Source organism: Aquarana catesbeiana, linkage group LG04 (assembly GCF_042186555.1).
Source record: "Aquarana catesbeiana isolate 2022-GZ linkage group LG04, ASM4218655v1, whole genome shotgun sequence".
Classification (NCBI taxonomy): domain Eukaryota; kingdom Metazoa; phylum Chordata; class Amphibia; order Anura; family Ranidae; genus Aquarana; species Aquarana catesbeiana.
Genome location: NC_133327.1, coordinates 247,936,413 through 247,956,397, shown reverse-complemented (window position 1 = coordinate 247,956,397; position 19,985 = coordinate 247,936,413). Strand labels below are relative to the sequence as shown.

The 19,985-nt window shown below is 40.8% G+C and overlaps 1 protein-coding gene across 2 annotated transcripts in view; it reads right to left on the bottom strand.

The window, feature by feature from the left end:
- The window catches only part of LOC141139846 (probable cation-transporting ATPase 13A4), a 268,626-nt gene that overhangs the window by 168,574 nt on the left and 80,067 nt on the right, over window positions 1–19,985 (bottom strand). For both annotated transcript variants that reach the window (XM_073626375.1, XM_073626374.1), the window contains exon 15: window positions 993–1,079. In XM_073626375.1, coding sequence (XP_073482476.1) covers window positions 993–1,079 — 87 coding nt within the window. The remainder of the gene's footprint in view (window positions 1–992; window positions 1,080–19,985) is intronic.

Genomic DNA, 19,985 nt, shown 5'->3' with positions numbered 1-19,985 from the left:
ACTTTTTGTCACAAAGTTTTGAAAATTGAAAAAAGAAAAAAAAAAATTTTTTCTTGTCTTTCTTCATTTTCAAAAACAAATGAGAGCTGGGACTTTTTGGGAGCTGCTAGGCTCCCAAAAAGTCCCACACATGTGGTATCCCCGTACTCAGGAGAAGCAGCTGAATATATTTTGGGGTGCAATTCCACATATGCCCATGGCCTGTGTGAGCAATATATCATTTAGTGACAACTTTTTGTAATTTTTTTTTTTTTTGTCATTATTCAATCACTTGGGACAAAAAAAAATAATATTCAATGGGCTCAACATGCCTCTCAGCAATTTCCTTGGGGTGTCTACTTTCCAAAATTGGGTCATTTGTGGGGTTTTGTACTGCCCTGCCATTTTAGCACCTCAAGAAATGACATAGGCAGTCATAAATTAAAAGCTGTGTAAATTCCAGAAAATGTACCCTAGTTTGTAGGTGCTATAACTTTTGCGCAAACCAATAAATATACACTTATTGACATTTTTTTTACCAAAGACATGTGGCTGAATACATTTTGGCCTAAATGTATGACTAAAATTGAGTTTATTGGATTTTTTTTATAACAAAAAGTAGAAAATATCATTTTTTTTCAAAATTTTCGGTCTTTTTCCGTTTATAGCGCAAAAAATAAAAATGGCAGAGGTGATCAAATACCATCAAAAGAAAGCTCTATTTGTGGGAAGAAAAGGACGCAAATTTTGTTTGGGTACAGCATTGCATGACCGCGCAATTAGCAGTTAAAGCGACGCAGTGCCAAATTGTAAAAAGTGCTCTGGTCAGGAAGGGGGTAAATCCTTCCGGGGCTGAAGTGGTTAACGACTGCACAAATATTGTGTGACATAAAAAAATTTCAACAGCCAGCATTTTATTCCCCACGGTCTCCACTTTCAGAAAATATATAATGTATATTACATATGTATACTGTATACAATTGCCCCGGTAGGCAAGCGATTAAATGATGTACCTCTTCAGCTTCCGCTCCTGGTTTAATAGTGATATATTCGGTTGATTCCTCCCCCTCTTTTGTTTCTGCATTACTGTCCTGCAAATACTGCAAGCAAACAAAAAAATTATCATACACATTTATTTTACTGACAACCTTCAGGTACTTTTTCACCTCAACATTTGTACATATGATAAAAGTAAAAGGTAAGATTAATAAGTAATTTATGAGGGAAAATTACATGAATGTGTTGTAATTAGTATCTGCTGTTTTTAAGGAGCCACATTGAATGTGTGTGAATCTATATGTAAACTTGCATTGTGCAACCTAGCAGGTGCAGCTCAAGTATTAGCTGTTAACTACTGTACACACAGTACAGTACAGTGCTGAATTTAATATAAGGCACAATAGACCTTTGCCTTTAGGCAGCTGGGAAAAGGAGTGACATTTACTTGTATAGTTATTGAGTATGCGCTTTTTCCCATGAGGACTAAAAATATGATAATTTTATATAAGCTTATGCTATGCAGAGATTTGCTGTCCTCTAATGTTTGTAAGTGACTATGCTGCTTGATGTTCACAGAGTTGTTTATGTACATCACTTCCTGTCTCTGGTGTCTGGGTTGAAAACCCCAGTGGGAGGTAGTAAATAGAGTCTAATACCACATGTTCTGCTATGGAGGAGCTCCTACTAACCCCAGCCATAACTATAGCCATAACAGCAAGTGTCCCTGTGTTTGATAGTTTGCTGATGCTGCTCATCTCCCATGCTGGGTGTATATATTTTAAGACTGGTGACAGAAGTATATCTGCCACCTTCTTGTTACCTCACATGCACAGTGCCAGATAGCTAGGTCTGTGCTACTGTATGTATGTATTGGTCACTTTCTAGTAAATTAGTAGGTGAACTAGGGGTGTAGCTAAAGGGGTCGCAATTGCACTCTGTACACCTGTTCCTCCTGCAGCCGCTGAATACCCACTTCTCCTCTTCTCTCTCCCACCAGCAATCAGAGGCTGCAGGGGTAGGGTGGGGGGGTCGGTTTCTCTAAATGCTGCCACTCCTGCTGCCCCTGGGCCCCTTCTGGGCATCTGTGCTCTGTCTGGGCCCCTGTGCTGTCCCTTGCCCCTATGCGCTCTCCAGGCTCCTGTGCTGTCTTCCGCCCCATACTTTCTCCAGGCTTCTTTGCTGTCTTCCGTGCTCTTTTTGGGCTCCTGTGCTCTCTCCTACTCCCATGCTCTCTCCGGGATTCTGTGCTGTCTTACACCCCTGTGCTCTCTCCGGGCTCCTGTGCTTTCTCCTGCCTCATGCTCTCTCTAGGATCCTTTGCTCTCTTCTACCCCATATGTTTTCTCTGGGCTCCTGTGCTCTCTCCTGCCCCCATGCTTTCTCTGGGCTCCTGTGCTCTCTCCCACCTCCTGTGCTCTCACCGGGCCCCTATGCTCTGCCCCCCCACAGTGCTGCCGGGTTCCCCCCTACCATTGGCTGCTAGGGGGGATGATTTCAGGATAGAGAGCGTACCGATCAGTGACTGTTCATTCATAACTGAGGCATAGTAAACTGTGTTTACTATGCTACCGTTTCTGAATAGGCAGGAAGCTTCGTACAGAGCTATCCCTGTCCATTCATTCTGTGTAGCTGAGGCTACTGAGAAGGAGATTGATATTTCACCAAAGCCCCCCAACAGGACCCCTAAAAAAATTGTAAAAAATAATGTAAAAAAAATTAAAAATTAAATAAAATGGTAAAGAAAATAAAACAAAAAAACCTACTGACACCAGTGGTGGAACTACCAGAGTTTGCACTAGCGACCTGGCACTGGTGTTCCGCCACTGGGCTCAGAGGAAAGAGCCCCAGCTGGGGGTCAGGGGACTCTTTATGGTTTATGGTTTATGGTTTACACCTGTGTTGAACCAGTATTGCGATAGTGTTTATTTACAGCTCCTGCTTTTTTGGTTAACCTTGTCACTTCTGGTCTGGGATTTTAAAGGGATTTTAAAGCTAGTTTTAGCTTGAGGTTCAATAACCAGCATTGGCCTTGAGCCAGGTTAGGCATCAGATGGTCCTTACTGGTACTCAGAGGTTCTTGCTCATTACCAATAAAACATGAAAATGCGTTGTGTAAAAGTGGAGATCCTAGCAGGTTAGATTTATTTCAGGCATCAAATCTGTGTGCAGTGATGGTAATCTGGTCTTGATTACATATATGCTGATATGAATGCATTGCCTATCTCACTTTATAGTTGGTTAGGCTTGCTACTGACATCATACTGAATCAGTTACTGTATGTACCTAGGTATACAGACAGAAACTTATTATCATGTACACTTGGACAACACGATTGGTGTACATTATTGTCCATAGAGACTGAAAGGAGGAATTGAGCTGCCAGGAACCTAAACTCTAATATTTGGTTTAACAGTGACTGGCAAACAATTTGCAACCTCACTATTTACTGTACTAGCAACCTGGAGAGACATAGGCCAGGGTAATTCCTGCTGTCTGCTGCTAACCAAAGATAAGCCAAGTTTCCCACAGCTCTAAAGAGACTTTTAGTTTCTGTGCATAAATACCTCAAATACCTCCTTTTGTGTTGAAATAGTGGACTAAAATTCTTCAATACAAAACAGCTTTGGCATACATTTTTTCCTAAAAAAAAATCTCAGAACTTTATTTTAAATCCAAAGTGGTATTTTAAGATACCATTGGAGATTAACAAACTATTTTCATAAGTCAGAACTCGTTGAAAATCTGATACATTTGCTACAAGTAAAGGTCTAATTACCAGACTAAGCCAATATAACTGTCAAGGACATGCAAGAACCTATAGTCTAGTGAACCTGCAGTCACTTGGCAGCATTCAGTGGCAATATCACTTGTGACAACATAGTGGGTTATAGGAAGAAACTGTATTTCTGAGGCCTTTTGTACATTATTCATTACTGTAATTGCAAGATTACTTATATTTGGGTTTGAAAAACCTTTTGGATTTTCTCCCTTAAAGACAGCCCATACACTAGTAATTATTTTTATTGAACAAGAAGATTGAATGAAAAAAAAAACTGATTCCTCCATCCACACATTTGATGCGGATAGGGGAATCACTCCTGCTGAGTTATTGTATTCTGACAGGGGGGAGACTTAGCCACCATGAGAATAAAATGATCAGGTAAAGCCCAACTCTGGGAGCACTAAAACTCCTCCCTTGTTTAGACTTCCTTTATAGTTATATCACATTGGTGATTATGTAGTAGCAATTCATTGATATTACAAATTGGCAATGCTGGAAATTATCATTGATTTATGGATAAAAAGCAAGAAGCGCCAATCTAAGTGCAGGATCAGAAAAGACTTTAATAAAAATATAAAAACAACAGCCAAATGGCTAATCACAGGAGCAAGGTGAAATACAGGCAAAAAAGGACATGTAGCTGGCCCAGGGACGTCATCTCAGATGTTAACGGATGTTTACGGTGTAGGCTCCAGACTGTGTGGTCACGGCGCTGGGAAGAGAGTGGAGAGGTGGTCAGCGATGTGGAAAGTCTCCGCTGATGGGTGCTGGACTATGAGGAGGATGGTGAAGCCCGGGTGTCCGCAAGGTGAGCCGACATCTAGTCAAGCACTGAAAGCCAGGACCGGAAGCAGGAAACAGGAACCAGATGGAAACCAGCGTGAAGCGCACCATACACCAGGAACAAAGGAGCGGAGGTGACGTATGGATGTGTCAGATGACGCGTTTCAATGCTTCCACATTTTCTTCAGATCTAGCAGGCTAATAGAGCAAGTGTCCTTTATATAAGCGACGGCCACAACAGAAGGGAGGAGCAATAGGAAGAGCAAGTGGTGATACAAAATATGAGAGATGAAGTAGGTACACTAAGCAAAAAAATAATGGAAATAAATATGGATATAAAAATAAACGTGATAGAAAATGTATAAAAGTAAGAAAAAATAATAATGAGTATATGATGTGTATGTAAAAAATGAAGATAAGAATGAAGAAGAAATAATAATAATAGTTAGGAAAAACAAAAGGCTATGAGCAAAAGATATAATGATGAAAAATAATGAAAAATAATAATCGAAAAATAATTATGAAGAATAATTATGAAAAATAAAGTAAAGTAAAAAATAAAAATTATATATTAAATAATGAAATATAAAAAATAAAAAATAATAATTAAATAATAAAAAATAATAAATAAATAATAAGTAATGAATGAATATATAAAATTGAAAAATGTATGAAAAATATATATAGAAAATGAAATAAAATAAGATAAAATAGATGAAGATGAGAAAAAATATATGATAAATAAAGAAATAAATAATACAAAAAATTAAAAATTAGAATAATAGTTTATGAAGATAGAACTGAAAAAGAAAAAGAAAACTAATCAGAAAATAAAAATAAAAAAATCTATTAGTAAGAATATGGTAAGGAAGAAACGTATATCTGTGTGGAAAATGACTCTGGTTCTACCTACATATAAGAGCCCAGAGGGACAGGAGATGCAGTAAATAACGTAGGTCGTTGAACAATTGAAAAAGGATTTAAGGGTGTATTGGTTGCCATTGGTGTTAAAGGTTTTTCTGCCATGTGTGACATGGGAGCAAGTGAGACATAGCGCTTTATTGCACTGGTACATGCCAACTAATGGAATGAGGGTAAGTTGTTTGGATATAAGGGATTTTTTCTGAACTGGGATTTTGCTCGGAGCAATTTTTGCCTTGACATTGGGGGCCCTACGATAAGCAAATTGAGGGACAGCAGATAGAGAAGATGCTAAATGAGGATCCTGAGTAAGAATCGACCAATGGTTTTTGATAATCTGTTCCATCTTTTTATGACTCGCATGGAACTGTGTAATAAATCTAGTAGTTGGTTCTGTTTTCTGGATCTTCGGGTTGGGTAAGGTATCTGTCAGATTGAAGGAGGCAGCTTCACTGATGGTATTAGACGGATAGCCCTTGTCAATGAATTTTTTGGAAAGAGTGGTGCATTGGAAACCGTAGTCCTCTAGTCTAGTACAGTTTCTCCTAAGCCGATGGAACTGGCTCTTGGGTATATTGTTCACCCACCTGGGATGGTGACAGCTGGAAAAATGCAGAAATGAATTTCCGGCTGTGGGTTTAGTATAGTTCTTAGTGGCAATCTGATTGTTAGTATGTAAGAATTCCAAATCCAAAAAACAGATAGATTCTGGGTTCATGGCTGATGTAAAAGATAAGCCGAATGAATTGTTATTACAGTGGGTTATGAAATCATGTACGGAACTGGGGGGACCATCCCAGATGATGATAATGTCATCTATATAATGACCGTAGAAGACCAGGTGTGCAGAAAAAGGATTGTTCTCCCAGATGTACCTGGTCTCCCACAGTCCCATGGTCAAGTTGGCATAGCTCGGTGCGAAATTAGCACCCATGGCTGTCCCAAATCCAGAGTCACTCCGCCCACCAAAAGTGCGGAAACTGTAAAAATCTTTAATTTATCTTCATACACACTCAATGACCATGAAATCTCTTTGTTATCCCGAGGCCTCTATTTTGCTCCCACCATTTTTCCCAACCCATTTACCATATTTAAAGACTTAAATAAATTTTTTCGTGACCTTACACTCAAAAGACATTTTAACATTAAAAACAAAAAACTCCCATATCAGCTACTACGTTAGATGATTCGCACCTCTCGTTGGACACTTCAGCTGACCAACAAGCCATTTTAGATCTATGCGAACTATGGAATATTAATGAGGATGATGACCTGATAGCTTGGTCTCAATATTCCCAGTCCACTCCACCGATACAACACACCTCCTTTAGACCCAAATCTATTTTTAACCCCACCCAATCCAATTGCCCCTTCATAACTACCTTTTATCAAGTTTGTACAAAGAACTCTTATGGGGCGTACACACGGTCGGACTTTTCGTCTACAAAAGTCCAACGGACGCCGACGGACTAAAGCTGGCTGGTAATCCAATCGTGTGTGGGCTTCTCCGGACTTTCAGCAGACTTTTTCAGCCTCAAATCCGACGGACTTTAGATTTGAAACATGCTTCAAATCTTTACGTCGTAACTACGACGGACCCCGAAATCCGCTCGTCTGTGTGCTAGTCCGACGGACAAAAACTCACGCTAGAGCAGCTATTGGCTACTGGCTATGAACTTCCTTATTTTAGTCTGGTGTACGTCATCACGTACGAATCCGTCGGACTTTTGTGTGGTCGTGTGTAGGCAAGTCCGTTCGTTAGAAAGTCTGCTGCAAGTCTGCCGAAAGTCCGCCGGAAGTCTGTCGGACAGGCTGTCGGACTTTTGTAGACGAAAAGTCCGACCGTGTGTATGCCCCATTAGGCCTTTGTTCTTCTGAATCTTCCAAAACTCATTATTCCACCCGTAATCTCAATCCCCAGGAACTCACAGCATTAAAATCCCTCAGTACTAATAAGGAAATTATTATCAAATCTGCTGATAAAGGGGGAGGGATTGTGCTACAAAATAGATCTGACTATCTTCAGGAGACCTACCGCCTCCTTTCTGATACTCAAACTTATGAGTAACTGAAAACTGATCCATTGGCTAAATTTATCGAGGAGTCTAAGGTCATAGTTTCACAGGCATTGGCACAGGGTATCCTCAGTAAATCAGAGGCAGCATTCTTTCTAAAACCTTTTTTCCAGGTCCCTTACCTTTATCACTTGGCTAAGATACATAAAGACCCCAGCAATCCACCAGGTCGTCCCATAGTAGCATCTATGAACAGCATCACCACCAGCTACTCACTATACATAGATCAGTTTTTGCAACCACTGGCTCTGTCCCTCCCATCTCATATTAGAGATGGGACCCATCTGATAGATCTTTTACAGCCTTACAGATGGGAGTCTTCTTACTTGTGGGTCTCCTTGGACGTCTGTTCAATTTATACATCTATACCTCATAAAGTAAGACTTCAAGCCATTACACACTACCTTCACTCCAATCCCCTTTTGAATCCATCCCAGATAGACTTCATTATTTCTGCTACTAAGTTTTGTTTAGAACACAATTATTTTACCTTTGATGGCCAGTTCTATCTAAAAAACAGGGGACAGCCATGGGTGCTAATTTCGCACCGAGCTATGCCAACTTGACCATGGGACTGTGGGAGACCAGGTACATCTGGGAGAACAATCCTTTTTCTGCACACCTGGTCTTCTACGGTCCTTATATAGATGACATCATCAAGCGCTATGTCTCACTTGCTCCCATGTCACACATGGCAGAAAAACCTTTAACACCCATGGCAACCAATACACCCTGAAATCCTTTTTCAATTGTTCAATGATCTACGTTATTTACTGCACCTCCTGTCCCTGTGGGCTCTTATATGTAGGTAGAACCATAAGAACTCTATGTGCCAGGTTTGGGGAGCATGGAAGGGCAGTACAAGCGAACAATCCTTTATATAGCACTGCTTGTCACTTTACAACTCATCACCAACAAAACATTTCAGACCTAAATGTGTGGGTCATCAAATCTATATCAGACCATTTTACCCCTGCCGAAAGATTCCAACGCCTATGTAGGCAAGAAACCTTCTGGATAAACACTCTAAACAGCATGACACCTAATGGCCTCAATGAAGAAATAGAGATAAATACAGTTATATAATATGTCTCTGTCCTTAGTTTTTTATGAGAACCATCTGTACACAAATGTATTGTCTTAAGATGTATACTGTACATGATTTATGCTCGTTTAGGTCTATATCCTTTTCCGTTCCCGTTCCTATAATTTATTCCCTCATACTTCCTATATCATTTTTCTACAGTCCCCCTTCTTAGGCCTCTTCATATTTATACTGAGCACTTATTATAATTCTAATCACGTTCATCATCATTATCTTATTATTGGGTGTTTCTCTGTCCCATTTTTCTAATTGTTTCCTTATCTCATCCATATGCATGAGTATGCTTTCCTGTACATATATACTGTATATGTATACACATTCATGCCCACTCTCCAATTAATTAAATAGCCTTTTGTTTTTCCTAACTATTATTATTATTTCTTCTTCATTCTTATCTTCATTTTTTACATACACATCATATACTCATTATTATTTTTTCTTACTTTTATACATTTTCTATCATGTTTATTTTTATATCCATATTTATTTCCATTATTTTTTTGCTTAGTGTACCTACTTCATCTCTCATATTTTGTATCACCACTTGCTCTTCCTACTACTCCTCCCTTCTGCTGACGCTGTCGCTTAGCGACGGACTCCAGAGACTCTATATAAAGGACACTTGCTCTATTAGCCTGCTAGATCTGAAGAAAATGCGGAAGCATTGAAACGCGTCATCTGACACGTCCATACGTCACCTCCGCTCCTTTGTTCCTGGTGTATGGTGCGCTTCACGCTGGTTTCCATCTGGTTCCTGTTTCCTGCTTCCGGTCCTGGATTTCGTTGCTTGACTAGATGCCGGCTCACCTTGCGGACACCCGGGCTTCACCATCCTCCTCATAGTCCAGCACCCATCAGTGGAGACTTTCCACATCGCTGACCGCCTCTCCACTCTCTTCCCAGCGCCGTGACCACACAGTCTGGAGCCTACACCGTGAACATCCGTTAACATCTGAGATGATGTCCCTGGGCCAGCTACATGTCCATTTTTGCCTGTATTTCACCTTGCTCCTATGAGTAGCCATTTGGCTGTTGTTTTTATATTTTTATTAAAGCCTTTTCTGATACTGCACTTAGATTGGCGCTTCTTGCTTTTTATCCCTGCATTGTTTTTCAGAGTTTTGCTTCTACTCTCAAGTAAGCAGCCGCTGGTGCTAAGTATCCATTTGAACTGCATAATTTTACTGCTAATTTTAGTGTTAATTTTTGGACTTCTTAGGCATAGTGTATATGTGTCCTGTACACCTATACCTATACGTTTTATTATAGTCAAATATTGCCTCGTTGGACTCTCAAACATTTGGGACAATTTGTCATATTAATTTATTTGTTCATGTTTGGTTGAGATCTTGCGCCATTTCTCCTTTTTTTTTATCATTGATTTATAACTACAGTGTCAGGATCCAGGTTGGAACCTTGAACCTCTATGTTGTCTGGATGTGTCTCTTCTCACTTTGCCACCTGAGATGCTCCACAGCTCTTTGTCTGATTCTTAGGACAAACTTGCTTTGTGTCTTGTTTCTGATTAACCGTAAACCCTTTGCTCCTCCCATTAACTTTTTGTTTTAAGCTATGTGTTTGCACTTGTTTGACTGATTATTGTGCTACTGTCCTGGCAAAATCTTTCTCCTTTCGTTCCTGCTTTTATCCGTATCTTTACAACCATTTGTTGCCAATCTTTTGGCTTGTTCCTCAACTACACTCCCGCTTGATCCCAATGTGCAACCATTTGTTACCGACCTTAAGGAGATACAACGGATTGTTCGATTCACCACTTCTTCAAAAAATTCATAAGAGACTTCTATAAGGTGATGCCCTTTGTGTGGTCCCATGAGGCACATTTAGTAAGCTAAAGACTTTTAACTTCTGCACCAATAATGGTACATCCTGATCCTGAACTGCCTTTTATTATTGTAGTGGATGCTTCAGTTTCTGCTACGGAAATTATTCTTTCTTAGCAAATAGCTGAAAAAAATGCAGCTTCATCCTTATGCTTATTTCTCTCATTTAATGTCTTCAGCTGAAATTAATTATGACATGAGGAATGTGTGCTCTGCTACAAATTATTATCATGATGATGACTTTTTTTATTGTCACTGTTTTTATTATACAGGATTGATATAGCACCAACAGTTTGCACTGAGCTATACAAAATAAACTGAGATGGTACAGTAACATTACATATCAAGATAAGAGTGTTAGGGAGCCCCTGCTTGTGATAGCTTACATTATCCTTTAGTGATTTGTTGCTAAGTTATATAATTTCTGGTAACTGCAGCACATTTGTCACTGGTGATTAGTTGCTGACAAGAAAAGTTAGAAACTCAATTGCTGAGAGACTGAGCTACTGAGCAACTGAGCTACTGGCTGCGCTGCCCCTCCCAGCAGTTGTGGGCAGGAAATAAGCTTATCAAACGTGGTATGTGCTTAATCAGCTTAATTGGGGTCAATAGGTGACATTAGGGGTCTCATTAAAGAAGACCTGTCATTATGCTGTGCTCTCATGTAGGGGGATATCAGCCCACATAATGCCTATAACTACAGAGGTGAACGAGTGCTTTAAAAGATCTTTTACTGCTTGTTCAGTTTACGTAAATACTTGTGTGCATTGTCTGGGAACAGGTTCAAGTGCATGATAAAATACATATATATTTTGTTTCAGTTGTCATCTAGTGGGCTTTATGCCGCATACACGCGAGTGGACTTTTCGACCGGACTGGTCCGACGGTCTATCCGACGGACTTTCGGCGGACTTCCAACTGACTTTCCGAACAAATGGACTTGCCTACACACGATCACACCGATCCGACGGATTCGTACGTGATGACGTACGACCGGACTAAAATAAGGAAGTTGATAGCCAGTAGCCAATAGCTGCCCTAGCGTCGGTGTTCGTCCGTTGGACTAGCATACAGACGAGCGGACTTTTCGATAGGAACTGGGTCCGGCGGAGTTCCGATGTAAAGATTTGAAACATGTTCCAAATCTAAAGTCCATCAGATTTTCGACAGAAAAAGTCAGCTGCAGGTCCGATGAAGCCCACACAAGGTCGAATTGTCCGCCGGACTCGGTCCGTTTGACCAGTCTGGTTGAAAAGTCCGCTCGTGTGTACGCGGCATAAGTTAGCATTTCTAGCTTTGGTTACTCTTTCTGGGTTGAGTGGAGACCTGCATAACATTCTTTAGGGTTTTTGAATTTTACATGTTTGATCATGTGTATACAAATATATATATTTATTTCATGGATCTCTATCACCATCCACTGGACCTTTTAGTTGGCCCTTTTTTTTCTGTTTTAGTTTAATGGCTTTTAGCTGTACAAGTTCTTGTTCGACTACCTCAATATTTTTAAGTTTTTTTTTGTTTTGTTTTTTGGTAATATTGTATTTTTGTGTGTGCTGCTTATCCAGTAAGCTTCTCAGACAATATGCGTGATATACATAATTACGTACCATATTCAAGCATATATACAGGAAGTTCCAATTTTTTAAATTCCCCTGCATGTGATCGGTTGTTTCCTCTCTTTATTTTCCCTTGATTCACACTTATCAGTATCTCTAGCCAAGTGCTGGCAGTCTACTGCTTCTATTTTTAATTACTTTTAGGGATGCTTAACAATTCAAATATGTTGCTACTTGCTAACTTATATAAAAAATAAAAAATAAAATCAGTCACTAGAGCTACACCACAGTAATTTTTAGAAACTGAAGAGGAATATTCAGCAAGAATTCCTCAACTCAGTAAAAATACACCGCCACTTTCATTTTATTGAAAAAACCACATCAAAATTCAACAAATAGAAATGCACGTCCACCACATTAATTTAAAATTTGACAATGTTGTCAAGGTACAGGTAGCTACCCCAGTCATTCAAACTTCACACACATATCCTGAACAGCTTAGTTGGAGTTGACATATGTAATTGGGTAAATATCTGCTGTGTTGCAAAAGCGATCACTCAGTAGAAAAAACGTACAACACAGCGTGCTGTCTTAAGAAAACAAACAGTCCCACATTAGTCTTCAGCCTAGGATAAAGAGATGTAATCCAAAAATAAACATTTCAACAAACTGAGGCTAAATAATCCTCAGAGCGGAACCCTGTGCTGAGGTGACAGTGAATCCTTGTATTGTGTATGGAGCTCTGAAATAGTTACAACTAGTGCAGCCTTCAGCTCCCCTTAAAGAACAACAGAGTCCTCGGCATGTACCACCGCAGCGGATAATTTGTAGCAATATATGTCTGGTCAATAAGAAGGTGATGCATAGATCAAGTCCCAACAGATGGTAGGAACGTAGAAAAAAAGCTCACCTCTCTGCAAACTTCCAAGCTGTCATGCCGAGATGGATATGATATCCTCACTGAATGAAATGGGAGGGGGGAGGACGATAGCCTTCTCACTCACAGGCTTGCACTGCTGGTGTGTCACGCCATGATCTCCGCTCTCATCAATGGATCACTTCCACACCACAATTAGCATCCAGGAATGTCAGATATGGGAATGTCTCTGGTAGCCAGTCTGTATCCTCACTACATAGGGTGTGATGGCGTCATGCTGACGCGTTTCACTCAGATCCTGAGTTTCTTCAGAGCATGGAAAGATGGGTAATGAGCATCCTTAAATATCCCTAATCAATCAAGTTAATTGGTATCCTCGGGGATGACCCAACATTCATCTACTTTCAGTTAACAAGCCAATAACACACTTGTTTCCAATGGGGACATCCCATCCCCAGGCACAGTAGCCTGTATTAAACATTAAAAGATCCATATTGGCGTATACTAAATTAGCACAGAGATCCCCCTCATTGGGAGGAAATAATTGCATACTTATATATATTGTTATTCACAATGTGCAAACACATAGAAAAATATCAGTGAAAAGTCACAATCAGAGCAGGAGCAGGAACAACCAAAGCGGACCAGACAGTGTATATTGAACCAATAAAGAAAACAAAACAATTATTCAATCAAAGAGTTAATTTGGTGTCATAAGACACCCTGTATGGAAATAGATTACACTACTCACATAGTGTTATGAAGGGGAAAGGGAAAAGGACTTGAGGATATATATACATAGTATTTAGGAAATGGGGGGAAGGGAATTGTAGTTCCAAGATGGGACACCACCACTTGGGATTAATTAATCCCTGCCTATCAGGCAAAGAGGCCCTCACCTAAGATAATCGCAAGTATAAATGGGTCTATCATTTACTGTTCCAGAAAGAGAGATAGGTTGCATTCCGTATTCAACACCAGGGGTTGAAGACTCCCTAAATTAAAGAGCCACATCTTTTCTTCGTGTAACAATATTCTATCAAAATCCCCTCTTCTTTGGGGAAGGTTAAGTCTATAGATGCCTTTAACCAGAAGACCCCTGGGGTCACCCCCATGAAAGTTGATGAAATGTTGCGCTAGGGGGCGCTCATCATCTTTCTTTTGAATACTGTGAATGTGTTCACCAATTCTGATTTTGCGCTGCCTCTTGGTTTTACCCACATAGATCTTGCCACAAGGGCAAGTGAACATGTATATTACCCATGTAGTTGAGCAGTTGATAAAATTCTGTATCTTAAATTTCTTCTTCCCATCAGAACTGATGAACACATCTGTCCTATATACATATCTGCAGATCGTGCATCTCCCACAGGGGTACATACCCTTGACAGGTGGAAGATCAGTTAACCAGTTAGTGGTAGGTGCCCTGTGGTATTCAGAATGAGTTAAACTGTCCCCAAGATTTGGGGATCTGCATGCAGTCAGAAGAGGACAATCTCCCACTATCTCTCCCAAGATCGGCAATCCTGAAAGAATGTGCCAATGGTTGTTCAGGATGCTCTTTACCTGATCTCATTGGGACCCAAATCTTGTTATGATCCTAATTGGGGCATTATGTAGATTACCACGTTTAGGACCTGGGGTTGTACCTAGGAGTTTACGTTTATCAACATTGTGAGCTCATTTCTTAGCTCGCCTGATACATTTGAGCGAGTACACCCTTTCCCTAAACCAATTATACATGTCGGTTGCCTCAGTGGAAAAGTCCTTATCCAGTGAGCAATTCCTTTTTATCTTCAGGAATTGACCCACTGGAATTCCCTGGATGAGAGAACGTGGATGGTGACTAGTGGCCTTAAGGAACATATTGGCCGCTGTCTCCTTGCAATAAGTTTTAGTGACAATATGGTCGCCACAGGCTCCTACGTTAAGATCCAGGAAGGGCAGGGTTTCATGATGGAAGGAATAAGTAAGTCTAATATTCATATTGTTGGTATTGGGCTCCTCAATTAAATCAGACAATTATTCAGTAGTGCCCCCAAATCATAAGCACGTCATCAATGTACCTCAGCCACATCTTGTTGTGGCTGAGGTACAATTGAGACGAATAGACCACCTCTTCCTCCCAGAAGCCCAGGTGTAGACATGCGTAAGATGGGGCCCAGGGGGCCCCCATCGTGGTCCCCCTGAGTTGCTGGTAGTTGATCCCCAAAAATTGGAAGCAGTTATGCTCCAACATGAATTGCAAGATCTCGACTATGGACTCATTTTGAGCACCTAGGAGGGGAAATTTCTTATCCAAAAAGTTTTGGACTGCCAGTAGTCCCCATTCGTGAGGGATTGACGTGTACAATGATTCCACGTCAATCCCGACGATAAGGGCTCCTTTGGGAAACACAATAGAATCAAATCTATGTAGGACATCTCTAGTGTCTCAAACAAAAGAAGGTAGATCACGCACCAGCTCCTTAATAAGGGCATCACAGAATTTACCCAGTCGTTCAAGGGGGCCCTTAATAGCTGACACTATGGGCCTACCCGGGGGGTTAACCAAGGACTTGTGGAGCTTTGGGGATAGTATAAAACTAACTTGCTAACTGATATAGAAGACCGTACATAGAGAAAACTTTATGTTGATATTTTCATGTTTATATCTAATGGAGTTTGCAATTATGTTGAATATATATATATATATATATATATATATATATATATATATATATTTTATGTTATAAAAGGCAAATCTTATCTTTCAGGCAGTTCCTAGACCTCCAAATATGGTCCACTGAGTTCTGTTTTTGGTGGTTTTTTATTACGATAATAGAACAGTATGTTTTTACCACAATAAAAAAATATTCTTTTAACCAGTTGCCCACACACCGCACGATGATGTACGTCGGCAGAATGGCACGGGCAGGCAAAAGGACCTACAGGTACGTCCTTGCCTGCCCGCGGGTGTTGGGTCCGATCGGACCCTCCCCGGTGCTCGAGGCGGTCGGCAAATCTTCCCCGGCGATCGGAGGTGAGGGGGAGGCCCCCCTCGCGATCGCTCCTAGCCAATCAGATCATTTCCCTGCCTCTGTATTGTACACAGAGGCAGAGGAAATGATGTCATCTCTCCTCGGCTCGGCATTTTCCGTTCCAGTACCGAGGAGAGAAGACTGCAATGTGAGTGCACCAACACAACACATCACAGTAGAACATGCCAGGCACACAAAACACTCCCGATCCCCCCCTGATCCCCCCCAATCACCCCTCCCCCCCCCCCCGTCACACTGACACCAAGCAGTTTTTTTTTTTTTCTGATTACTGCATGGTGTCAGTTTGTGACAGTGTGGTAGGGCAGTTAGTGTTAGCCCCCTTTAGGTCTAGGATACCCCCCTAACCCCCCAATAAAGTTTTAACCCCTTGATCACCCCCACGTCGCCAGTGTCACTAAGCGATAATTTTTCTGATCGCTGTATTAGTGTCACTGGTGACGCTAGTTAGGGAGGTAAATATATAGGTTCGCCGTCAGCGTTTTATAGCGACAGGGACCCCCATATACTACCTAATAAATGTTTTAACCCCTTGATTGCCCCCTAGTTAACCCTTTCACCACTGATCACCGTATAACCGTTACGGGCAACGCTGGTTAGTTCGTTTATTTTTTATAGTGTCAGGGCACCCGCCGTTTATTACCGAATAAAGGTTTAGCCCCCTGATCGCCCGGCGGTGATATGCTTTGCTCCAGGCAGCGTCAGGTTAGCGCCAGTACCGCTAACACCCACGCACGCAGCATACGCCTCCCTTAGTGGTATAGTATCTGAACGGATCAATATCTGATCCGATCAGATCTATACTAGCGTCCCCAGCAGTTTAGGGTTCCCAAAAACGCAGTGTTAGCGGGATCAGCCCAGATACCTGCTAGCACCTGCGTTTTGCCCCTCCACCCGGCCCAGCCCAGCCTACCCAAGTACAGTATCGATCGATCACTGTCACTTACAAAACACTAAACGCATAACTGCAGCATTCGCAGAGTCAGGCCTGATCAATGCGATCGCTAACAGTTTTTTTGGTAGCGTTTTGGTGAACTCGCAAGCACCAGCCCCAGGCAGCGTCAGGTTAGTGCCAGTAGCGCTAACATCCATGCACGCACCGTACACCTCCCTTAGTGGTATATTATCTGAACGGATCAATATCTGATCCGATCAGATCTATGCTAGCGTCCCCAGCAGTTTAGGGTTCTCAAAAACGCAATGTAAGTGGGATCAGCCTAGATACCTGCTAGCACCTGCGTTTTGCCCTCCGCCCAGCCCATCCCAGCCCACCCAAGTCCAGTATCGATCGATCACTGTCACTTACAAAACACTAAATGCATAACTGCAGCGTTCGCAGAGTCAGGCCTGATCCCTGTGATCGCTAACAGTTTTTTTGGTAGCGTTTTGGTGAACTGGCAAGCACCAGCGGCCTAGTACACCCCGGTCATAGTCAAACCAGCACTGCAGTAACACTTGGTGACGTGGCGAGTCCCATATGTGCAGTTCAAGCTGGTGAGGTGGCAAGCACAAGTAGTGTCCCGCTGCCACCAAGAAGACAAACACAGGCCCGTCATGCCCATAATGCCCTTCCTGCTGCATTCGCCAATCCTAATTGGGAACCCACCACTTCTGCAGCGCCCGTACTTCCCCCATTCACATCCCCAACCAAATGCAGTCGGCTGCATGAGAGGCATTTTCTTTATGTCCTCCCGAGTACCCCTACCCAACGAACCCCCCCAAAAAAGATGTCGTGTCTGCAGCAAGCGCGGATATTGGTGTGACACCCGCTATTATTTTCCCTCCTGTCCTGACAATCCTGGTCTTTGCATTGGTGAATGTTTTGAACGCTACCATACACTAGTTCAGTATTAGCGTAGGGTACAGCATTGCACAGACTAGGCACACTTTCACAGCGTCTCCCAAGATGCCATCGCATTTTGAGAGACCCGTACCTGGAACCGGTTACAGTTATAAAAGTTAGTTACAAAAAAAAGTGTAAATTATATAAAATAAAAAAAAATAGTTGTCGTTTTATTGTTCTCTCTCTCTCTATTCTCTCTCTATTGTTCTGCTCTTTTTTACTGTATTCTATTCTGCAATGTTTTATTGTTATTATGTTTTATCATGTTTGCTTTTCAGGTATGCAATTTTTTATACTTTAACGTTTACTGTGTTTTATTGTTAACCATTTTTTTGTCTTCAGGTACGCCATTCACGACTTTGAGTGGTTATACCAGAATGATGCCTGCAGGTTTAGGTATCATCTTGGTATCATTCTTTTGAGCCAGCGGTCGGCTTTCATGTAAAAGCAATCCTAGCAGCTAATTAGCCTCTAGACTGCTTTTACAAGCAGTGGGAGGGAATGCCCCCCTCCCCTACCGTCTTCCATGTTTTTCTCTGGCTCTCCTGTCTCAACAGGGAACCTGAGAATGCAGCCGGTGATTCAGCCAGCTGACCATAGAGCTGATCAGAGACCAGAGTGGCTCCAAACATCTCTATGGCCTAAGAAACCGGAAGCTATGAGCATTTAATGACTTAGATTTCGCCGGATGTAAACAGCGCCATTGGGAAATTGGGAAAGCATTTTATCACACCGATCTTGGTGTGGTCAAATGCTTTGAGGGCAGAGGAGAGATCTAAGGTCTAATAGACCCCAATTTTTTCAAAAAAGAATACCTGTCACTACCTATTGCTATCATAGGGGATATTTACATTCCCTGAGATAACAATAAAAATGATTAAAAAAAAATGAAAGGAACAGTTTAAAAATAAGATAAAAAAGCAAAAAAATAATAAAGAAAAAAAAAGCACCCCTGTCCCCCCCTGCTCTCGCGCTAAGGCGAACGCAAGCGTTGGTTTGGCGTCAAATGTAAACAGCAATTGCACCATGCATGTGAGGTATCACCACAAAGGTCAGATCGAGGGCAGTAATTTTAGCAGTAGACCTCCTCTGTAAATCTAAAGTGGTAACCTGTAAAGGCTTTTAAAGTCTTTTAAAAATGTATTTATTTTGTTGCCACTGCACGTTTGTGCACAATTTTAAAGCATGTCATGTTTGGTATCCATGTACTCGGCCTAAGATCATCTTTTTTATCTCATCAAACATTTGGGCAATATAGTGTGTTTTAGTGCATTAAAATTTAAAAAAGTTTGTTTTTTCCCCCAAAAAAATGAAACACCCACCATTTTAATCTGTAGGGCATTTGCTTTAAAAATATATATAATGTTTGGGGGTTCAAAGTAATTTTCTTGCAAAAAAAAATATTTTTTTTAATGTAAACAAAAAGTGTCAGAAAGGGCTTTGTCTTCAAGTGGTTAGAAGAGTGGGTGATGTGTGACATAAGCTTCTAAATGTTGTGCATAAAATGCCAGGACAGTTCAAACCCCCCCCAAATGACCCCATTTTGGAAAGTAGACACCCCAAGCTATTTGCTGAGAGGCATGTCGAGTCCATGGAATATTTTATATTGTGACACAAGTTGCGGGAAAGAGACAAATTTTTTTTTTTTTTTTGCACAAAGTTGTCACTAAATAGACATGTGCAGGATGAAAAAATTTGTTTAGTTTAGTTTCGTTTCGATTCGTTATTTAACTTAATTCATTTAGTTAAATTTGTTGCATTCATTACATTCGTTTTCGGAATTCGTTTCGTTTCGTATTCGAATTTGAAAAAATTCGACCGCATTCGAAAAAATTCGACCGTATTCGAATAAAAAACTATCAAATTTGAAAAAATTCTAACACATTCGAAAAAAACTGTCAAATTCGAAAAAATTCTACCACATTCGAAAAAAACTATCAAATTCTAAAAAATTCTACCACATTCGAAAAAAACTATCAAATTCGAAAAAATTCTACCACATTCGAAAAAAACTGTCAAATTCGAAAAAATTCTACCACATTCGAAAAAAACTGTCAAATTCGAAAAAATTCTACCACATTCGAAAAAAACTGTCAAATTCGAAAAAATTCTACCACATTCGAAAAAAACTATCAAATTCAAAAAAAATGTTACTATATTTGAAAAAAACTGTCAAATTCGAA